The sequence below is a fragment of the Thalia democratica genome, chromosome 3 (genome assembly GCF_965202585.1).
Source record: "Thalia democratica chromosome 3, ktThaDemo2.hap1.1, whole genome shotgun sequence".
Taxonomy (NCBI): Eukaryota; Metazoa; Chordata; class Thaliacea; order Salpida; family Salpidae; genus Thalia; species Thalia democratica.
This window is the reverse complement of record NC_139167.1, coordinates 76,836,739-76,846,729: the sequence shown is the minus strand read 5'-3', so window position 1 is coordinate 76,846,729 and position 9,991 is coordinate 76,836,739. Positions and strand designations below refer to the sequence as shown.

At 26.0% G+C, this 9,991-nt stretch overlaps 1 protein-coding gene across 1 annotated transcript; it reads right to left on the bottom strand.

Annotated features, from left to right (window-relative positions):
• On the bottom strand, positions 1 to 2,150 carry LOC145832563 (growth/differentiation factor 8-like). Its single transcript, XM_082939877.1, has 3 exons — positions 1,961 to 2,150; positions 592 to 959; positions 1 to 414 (listed from the first exon to the last, which is right to left on the bottom strand). Exons 1-3 carry the CDS (start codon positions 2,148 to 2,150, stop codon positions 1 to 3), a joined length of 972 nt encoding a protein of 323 aa, XP_082796003.1.
• Between the last annotated feature and the right edge of the window lie 7,841 nt (positions 2,151 to 9,991).

The following is a 9,991-nucleotide window of genomic DNA, read 5'->3' as shown; positions in this document are numbered from 1 at the left end:
TTATGCGCACCCACACTTAGTTATGTACATATCATCCAACTTTTTATGAACCATGTTGTTCAAACCGTCGTAGTACATGATGCTGAGCGGCTTGGTCTCTTTCGCGGTGCAGCAGCCGTCTCGTGCGTCCTTGTCTATGACCTGGTTGGTCATAGACACCAACTGACCCCGCATCGTCGACATGTCCTGGGAGCGACACGGTCCGGAGCAGTAGTAAGCGTTCCAAGACTTGGGAAAAACCACAAAGTTCCAGTTGACTGAGCTGAACTCGATGTTGAGATCGTGACGGCAGCAGTGAGAAGGTTGCAACAATTTATTTGCACAGATCTCAGTCATGTCCCTGGTATTCAACTCGCGCTTACTCCTGCTTATGATCATTGGGTTTTTTTCCAGCGAAACTTGTATGTAAGGTCTCTGTATGTATATTGAGTTTTAGTATTAGTTGATTATTTTTATAAGTGATACTTTTTACTCATACAAAAATCATGTATATTACGACTTTAAAAGATAAGGTTTGTAACTGTTAGTAAAGATTAATCTATAACAGAAATGTGTTTAGAATATAATTTTACAACTAAAAGTAAAACTTACATAGGGGCTGTTTTTATCAGTGAAGTCAACTGACAAAATTTGATCATCTTCAGCGTAAATTCGAATTCGGCGCTCCTCTTCGTCATTTTCCAGCCACTTGTTCACGTGGCTTAAAACGTCCAACTTTTTCCAATGCCCCTTGTCGCTTATCAGCTTGACCTTCCGTCTCGGTCCACTGAACGACTCCGAGGCGCCGTCGGCGGCAGTCCTGTACTTGACAATGTTGATGTGGGTCTCGTTTTTCGTTTTGCCAGCTTGAGGCTTGACGTACAAGTAGAGTGAAGCTTTTTTCGCAATGAAGCTTCTCTTATTTTGCGTGATCTCGAAGTAGCTACCCCTGGTTCCATTCTCGCGCTCAGATTCGCTCACTAAAATTTAAAATCTTATTATTTATATTAATATATATGCATTTATTTGTTTAAAAAGAAAAATAATAAAACCAACTTAAAAAAAAAAGCTTGCTTTTTAACTTTTACATTTGACTGAATAAATATTCTAGCACTTCAAGTTTTTTAAAATGAATTTATGATAAATGAACGAGCAGTGTAGTGCAAAATTGTAATTGAATTTCATACAACTCTTTATTTTACATTTAAGTCTTTATATTTTTTGAGTGTTATACACTTGAACACACTATTACTTGAGGATAGAAAAAACTATGCTAAAAGGTCAAGCAGTCAGCCGTGTAAATACAAACAAAATAGTGTTTGGATATTTTCAGTTGACCGCACTTCAATTATAACAAAGTATTGCTTAAAACTAAAATTTGGATTTGTACAAAAAAAGTTTTAATTGATATTTTTTATATGAAAACTGAAGTTTTAACTTTTTTTATTATTTAACGGTTTAGTTCATTAAAACTAAAAAACAATGTTTTTAAATATATTATAGAAGTTTAGTCCCAAAATTTATTCTGTTTAATTTTTAACGTCCGCTGTTAAGCAAAAATATATTAATTGGTATTTTTTTAAATATAGAAGTTTATTTCTTATTCACATAAGTGATTAAGTTTAAAAATTCTAAATTTTAATCTTTTTATTGTATGTAACATAAAAAAAAAATATTTACATAAACATACTTTAAACGAATTAAATAAAACTTTTAATTATTTCATAAATTCTTAAGTTTCGCTTTAATTTACGTACATTAGTTCCAAATCTTATAAGGCGTAATCCCCTATAACGCTTAATTGAACTTAACATATAAAAGTTTTTCAATAAATTTTATCATCAAAAACCTTAAAATGGAAAATAAATGCTTTTTATCATTTTATTTATTTATTCATTCTTATTGGTTATTAAATTGTTTTATAAAGATAATTTATATAAAAAAAAAAACAACAACTAGTTGATTCATATCAAAATATAACCTGGTTTCGCAAGTATAATGAGCTCCTTGTTCGATCTTTTCTCCTGATCAGGTTCTTCCGTGATTCCGTACCTCTTCTTCAGGGACTCGATCATTGCCGGGCTGGGCAAGTCTTCGGCGCTGATGTTCGGAACGCTGTCCAGATCCAGTTTTTCCAGCAGAGTCGTTCCAAACTCCTCTATTCTTTTCATTCTGGCCGAGCTCAGCCTTTGGCAGTGCAGATCGTCCGGGTCGCACGAGTGGGGGTCAGTATTAGAATCTAGATCGTGCACTGTTGCGGAGGAGCACGACCCGCATACAATTTAAAATGCGAACAAAACGAAGAAGTGTTTAAGCATGTTGAAAATTTTTTTGTTAACCTAAAAGTTTTATTACATGACATATTTGGAAAAAATAATAATTATAACTAGTAAGAAAAACAAAATAACAGCTTATTTTACAATTTGAAAGGTATATTTTTAAGTTTTTCTAAACTTTTAAAATGATTAAAATAAAGCTAGTACAGAGAACTAAATACAAATAGTTATATGGTTATAATGAATGCATAATGATCACGTTACAGATATGTAATTGAGCTCATAGCACTGTTGTACTATTTTAAAATTCTGTATGAGAGTTAAATCAAATAATAAGAAATAATAAAAAAATATTTAAAATTCAAGATTATATGGTAAATTCTGGTATATTATATTCTAATTTTATGGTTAGTCTTAAAGTTTAGGGTACTTTTGCTGTACTTTAAACTTTTTAAACATATTTTTTCAAGTTTTCATTTAGCTTTTAACTACCAATCAAAATATCAGTGTAAATATTTATATTAACATAATGTCTTTACAATGGACCTAAGAAATTTGAGTAATTTTTCACAAGATCGAGAATTTTGGTTCCTAAAAATGCTTGATACAATATACTTAACTTGAATGTAATGTTAAATCACTTATAGAACGAAAGATAACTCAGCGTCAGCATAGTTTAGTATTATAAAAGTGTTTATTTAGTAAAAGTGTGAACGTAGTTCAACGTGTTTTTAAAATATTAATCAGTAAACAATATATACATGGTTGCTGACAAACATAAATTCCAACAAAAAATATTGTAAATTCCTACATGGTATTCGTAGACTAGACCTCTTCATTAATATTTTATTATTTTAAAATAAATTTAGCTTTACATTGTATGACATAACTTAAAAATAAAGTTAATAACTAAACAAATAAATAGTACCAAAATAATAATATAGCTAAAAAACGTGGGAATATAACCTATTTTAAATTTTTGTAAATTTTAAATTTTCATTTTTATCTTTTTCGTGTAAATATTTAACATTTAGATAAAAAATCTTTAGAAAAAACCAGTTTATTGAAACAAAAATTTTTTTTTTATTCCAACTATTAGGGTCTATCTAAAAAAAGATACAAGAAAAGAATAAAATGTAAAATGAAAATTCCTTCCGTCCTAGTCACAAGTCAAACTCTACACAATTAAAAAAATAATTAATTATATATAGATGGTAATTTTAAATAATACTAATGTAAGAAATAATACTTTGGACAATCACATGATTTTTTTTTAATTAGACTGTAGAATTAAATACACTATATAGTTAGCTTTAAAATAGTTGTCATAAATTAACAGACATATTTTAATAGGTTGGTTAGAAAATAATCCTAATCAGGACTGAGCCTTAAAGATAAGATATCATGATTAACTGAAATGACCAAGACTGAGAAAGCTCATACTGTATACAAACAAAATCAATTAACTATGAGGGTATTTATTTTTGCTCAACTTTGTAGTAATAAGGATATAACACTAAATAATAAATACTGTGATCTTAAACTCTTTTACACACTGACTTGAAAAAACTAAGTTAATCACTCTAGATTTTTTATTATTTTAATTCTTTTAAAAAATAACTAAAAAGCTTTTTTTTCAACATACATTTCAAAAAAAAATAATTAAGATACAACAAAATTAACTATAATTAAATCTCAAAAATTTTATTATACTTTAAATCCTGGTCACAACTTATTTACTACACAATTAAATTACTAATCATTAACAATAGATGGTTGCTGACAAGCATATTATTTCAAAAATAATGAATAAATGGTTTTATAGTTTTGTAAACTAGTCCATAGCACTAAAAAAAAATTAAATTATGCCATAAAAAATATGCTTTTTAGAGACTGTAAGAAAATAAAACCTGATTAAACCTGAGCTTACAAAAATGAAGTGACCTGCAGAATATTTGTGCAAAAATGAATTTAATTTTTTTACTTACTAATTTTTGTCTTGCAAATTCTCGTAGGATAAAAGCCAGAATGCTTTTGAGCCAAAGTTGATTCATGAGCAAAGACAAAAATCTGTAATTATAGCTAAAATGTGAAAAGAATTAGGAAGAAATATTAGGCAATAGAGCTGAAGTTAAACACCTTAAAATATATATTTTTATTCAATTTGAAGGCTTAAAATGTAATTATCACAGTCTTTTTATTGTGTGTAGTCTATACCAAATCTCAGGTTGGAAGAATTTTCTAATTAATTCCTAGAATTGTTTTTAGAAAAATTATTCTAGGGCCGCAGTGACTAAAAATAGAATTTAAAACTTTATTATAATTGCCTTTAATAAACCATTTACTAATAACATAAAATGTGTTGCAACCTTTATTTTTCAGTGAAATATTTCTGAACATAGTTACTATTTTTTTTTAAATAAATTTATAAGAAAAAACATATTATAAAACTTGAAATTTCTAAAGATTGAAACTACATAAAGTATAACAAGGTAAGATTGAAAAAAAGCTAAGAAATAAATCCTTTATCCTGTTCAGAATTTATTTACTATACATTTAAATAAATAATCAAAAACTATAGATGGTTGATCAAAAGCATATTGTTTCAATAAAAATTACTTAAAGAATATTTCATGTTTTCTAACTAGACCTCCGCCCTAAAAACACATTAAATTTAGCTACAACATATATGCCAAGTAGAGTAGATTAAAAAATAAAAACTGAATAGAGCTGAGCTTACAAAATAAGAAATCAAGCTGAATAGTAGTAACCTGCAGAGTATTGGTTACAAAACGAAATTAATATTACTAATATCAAGAATTTATCTCCTTCAAATTATTGCAGGATAAAAGCCAGAATGTTTTGAGCCAAAATAGATTTATGAGCAAAGACAAAAAGATTTTACCGGGATTTTTTTTAATTTTCCTAATTCAAGGCTTTTTATGCCTATATTGTAAAATTCCAGGTTTTTGCAGGATTCCAGATAAGTGGCAACCATGTAATATCAATGATATAACACTAAATAATAACATACTGTGATCTTAAACTCTTTTACAAACTGACTTGTAAATTTAGGTTAATCACTTCTATTTATTCTTATAAATCATAAATAAAAAAAATTGTTTTAAACATGACATTTAAAAAACATTTAAAAGCCTTAAATACAACAAATTAAATTTAAATTAAATTAAAAAAAATTAATACCATAAATTCTGGTCACAATTTATTTACTATACATAAAAACTATTAATTATTAAAATAGACATTCCTTAAAAGCATATTACTTCGAAAAATTATTAAAATAACTTTATGGTTTAGTAAACTAGACATCAGCACTAAAAAAAATAAATTTTGCCATAAAATATATGCTTTTTAGAGACTGTTATTAGAGAGAGATATGAATTGACTAGAAATTATTTAAAGTATATTCTTTGAAACAACATGCTTTTGAGCAACCAAAGATAGTTTTTTATTATTTAATTAATTGTGTAGTAAATAAATTGTAACTAGGATAAAGGATTTATTTCTTAACTTTTTTTATTCAATATTACCTTTTTATACTTTATGTAGTTATAATCTTTTAAAAATTCTAGTTTTTTAATATGTTTTTTCCTTTGAATTTATTTTTTTTTAAATAATAAAATGTTGATGAATATTTCACTGAAAAACAACGGTTGCAGCACACTTTATGTTATTACTAAATGGTTTATTAAAGGAAATTATAATAAAGTTTTATATTCTATTCTTAATAAGTAGCGCCTGAGAATATTTTTTCTTTAAAAAATTCTAGGATTTAATTATGAAATTAATCAACCTGAGATTTGGCATAGAGTAAACACAATAAAAAGACTCTGATAAGTTAACATTTTTACTTTCAAATAAAAATATTAATATATTATGGTGTTTAACTTCACATCTGTTGCCTGACAGTTCTTCATTATTCGTTCACAAACTTATTTATAGTTACAGTTTTTTGTCTTTGCTAATGAATCTATTTTGGCTCAAAAACATTCTGGCTTTTATCCTACAAAATTTGCAAGACAAATATTTTTGTAAGTAGTAAATTTAAATTCATTTTAGCACAAACATTCTGCAGGTCACTTCATTTTAATAAGCTCAGGTCTAATAAGGTTTTATTTTCTAACAGACTCTAGAAAACATAAATCTTATTTTTTAGTTTATATTATAGTTTTTTTTTTAGTACTGAAGTCTAGTATACAAAACCATAAAAATATTTTAATTATTTTTTTAAATAATATGCTTTTTAGTAACCATCTATTGTTAATGATAAATAATTTAATTGTGTAGTAAATAAGTTGCGACCAGGATAAAAAGAATTAAATTTTTTTTTAAATAATTAAGGTTTATTTTCTTGTATTTAATATGTTTAAATTTTTTTCAAATGTGTTGTTTAAAAAATATTTTTTGTTTTATATTTATAAGACTAAAAAAAAGTGACTAACTTTAATTTTTGAAGTCAGTCAAAGAGTTTAAGATCACAGTATGTAATTATTTGGTGTTATGTCATTGTTAAAATTGGGTTGCCACTTACCTGGAATCCTGCAAAAACCTGGAAATTGACAATTTAGACAAAAAAAACCTTTAAATTGTGAAATAAAAAAAAAATACCTGAAAATATTATTTTGTCTTTGCTCATGAATCTATTTTGGCTCTAAAACATTCTGACTTTTATTCTACGAGAATTTGCTAGACAAATATTAGTAAGTAAAAATTTTAAATTCATTTTAGCACAAACATTCTGCAGGTCACTTCATTTTAGGAAGCTCAGGTTTAATCAGGTTTTATTTTCTAACAGACTTTAATAACAGGGTTGCCACTTTACCTGGAAACCTAGAAAAACCAGGAATTTGACAATTTAAGCTAAAATAAAATGGAAAAACCTGGAATTTTGATCAAAAATACTTGAAAAACCTAAAATTTTTAATAATTTTAACATTTTAAGTTTAAAAGTTTTGATTTGACAAAAAAATCTATCATATAGTTAAGATTTTTTGTCATCATCAAAAATTTTTTATTATCAAAAAAAAAATTAAAGTTCACTAACAGCATCTTTTAAGTAGTTTTATACTATTTAACACAGTTTCTTTATTAGAAATTAACTTAAAACTAAAAATAGACCCAAAAATGTGTACTTTTAAAAACCTGGAAGAAATTTGCAAAACAAAGAAAAAATTTGAAAAAAAACAAGTGGCAACCCTGTAATAAGCTGATTTTTTACTTTTTGATTATAATAAAGTTTTACATTCTATTTTAAATAACAGTGGCCCTAGAATAATTTAAAAAAAAAGGTCTAGGATTTATTACAAAACTATTCAAGCCTGAGATTTGATAAAGAGTGCACACAATAAAAAGACTATGATAAATTATTATTTTAACCTTCAAGTTAAAAAGTATAAATACATTAAGGTGTGTAACTTCAGCTTTGTTGCCTAACAGTTCTTCCTTTTTCATTTCACATTTTATTTATAATTAAGTTTTTTGTCTTTGCTCATGAATCTATTTTGGCTCAAAAACATTCTGCTTTTATCCTACGAGAATTTGCAAGACAAATATTAGTAAGTAGAAAATTAAATTCATTTTAGCACAAACACTCTGCAGGTCACTTCTTTTTGGTAAGCTCATATCTAATCAGGTTTTATTTTCAGACAGTGTCTAAAAAGAAATATATTTTATTGCAAAATTTAGTTTGTTTTAGTGCTGAGGTCTATTTAACAAGACCATAAAATTATTTTATTCATTTTTTTGAAATAATATGCTTTTCAGCAACCATCTATTGTTAATGATTAATAATTTAACTGTGTAGTATATAAGTTGTGACCAGGATTAATAGAATTAAATTACTTTAAAAATTTAATTAAAGTTTATTTTGTTGTATTTGAGTGTTTAATTTGTTTTTAAATGTCACGTTTAAAAAAAATATTTCTTACTGATGATTTATAAGAATAAAAATAATAAATAAACTAGGAGTCGCTAAATTAAATTTTTTCAATTCAGCTTGAGGGTTTAACACCACAGTATGTTATTATTTGGTGTTATAATATTGTTTATATTAATCAAGTCAGTTTCAAGCTCAAACTTAAACACCTGAGTTTTGCTGTCAATTTTATCTAGGAAAATTTCTATGCTCACGACTTAAAATTTCTATGCTCTGACCCTTGATTAGGACTTTAGAATTTATCATTCAGTATACAGACTGTATTTAGTAAAATACTAACTTAATCCATTTAATCTCAGCTAACTGCATTTTGTCTTTGCTCGTGAACTTATTTTGGCTTAAACAACATTCTGGCTTTTGTCCTACGAGATTTTGCAAAAATAAATATCCTTGTAGGTAGTTGATTTTATTTGATTTTATTATGAGCTTTCTCAGTCTTGGGCCATTTCAGTTAATCATTAAATCTTTTCTGCAAGGCTCAGTCCTGATTAGGATTGTTTTCTAGCCAACTTTATAAAGCATTTGTTATGTTAATTTATGCCAACTATTTTATAGCTAACTATATAGTGTATTTAGTTCTGTAGTCTGATAAAAAAAAATCCATGTTACTGTCAAAATTACTATTTCTTACATTAAAATTATTTGAATTCACCACCTATATATTATTGATTATTTATTAAGTTGTGTCGGTTTTGACTTGTGACCTGGACGGAAGGAATTTTTATTTTACATATTATTATTAATTTGTATCTTTTTTTTAGAAGACCCTGGTAGTTAGAATAAAGGAAAGTTTATAGTTTTTCTAAACTGGTTTTGTCTAAATGTTTTTATTTAAAGTTTAATATTTACACAAAAAATAATAATTAAGATATTTTAAAAAGTACAAAAATATATAAAAGCAGATTCCCACGTATTTTTAGCTATATTTTGTTGCTTTGGTACTAATTGTTTATATAACTAAACTTATTCTGTTATAAGTGCAGAGGTCTAGTTTACGATAACCATGTAGGCATTTACAATATTTTTTGTTGAAATTTATGATTTTCAGCTACCATGTATACATTTTTTATTGTTTAATATTTTATCAAAACTTTGAACTATGTTCAAACTTTTTACTAAATAATTTTTTTTATGATACTAAACTATGCTGTGTTACATTTCATTCTGTATGTGAGTTTACATTACAATCAACTATAGTATATTGTTTTTTGACATCTTAAGAAACAAAATTTTCTCGATCTTGTGAAAAATTACTATAGTATTATAGCAGCATTATAAGGACATTATGTTGAATTCAATAATTACACTAATGTTATGGTTGGTATTTAAAAGCTAAATTAGAGTTGATAAAATAGACTTAAAGATTTTAAAGTACAGCAAAAGTACCCTAAACTTTGAATTTTCCAATGTTTTTTATTCTTTTTTAGTATTTGATTTAACTTTTTTTTAATGCCTTCAAATTCTTATAGTTCATTAACTAGAGTGCACAAGTAGTAATGACTTATTTCATATAGAATTTATAAATAGTATAACAGTGCTGTTAGTACAGTAATACAGCTGCAACGTGTTCATAATGCTTTCATTTTAAGTTTATAACTATTTTTATTGAGAATTCAATGCAACCTATATTTTTAGTTAATTTAAAATTTTAGTAATACTTAAATAAATACCTCTTAAATTATTGAATAACCTTGTTATTCGGTTTTTCTTATTAGTTATCGGTTATTTTTCAAAATAAGTCATGTTATAAAATTTTTAGGTTAAAAAAAATATTATCAAC

Excerpts from the sequence above, each read along its gene's own strand:
- LOC145832563 (XM_082939877.1), bottom strand. The coding sequence starts at position 2,150 with ATGAAAAGAATAGAGGAGTTTGGAACGACTCTGCTGGAAAAACTGGAT. Across the intron at positions 960-1,960 it reads CATTATACTTGCGAAACCAG|TGAGCGAATCTGAGCGCGAG; the intron begins GTTATATTTTGA and ends TTTAAATTTTAG. Across the intron at positions 415-591 it reads CTGATAAAAACAGCCCCTAT|AGACCTTACATACAAGTTTC; the intron begins GTAAGTTTTACT and ends ATATACATACAG.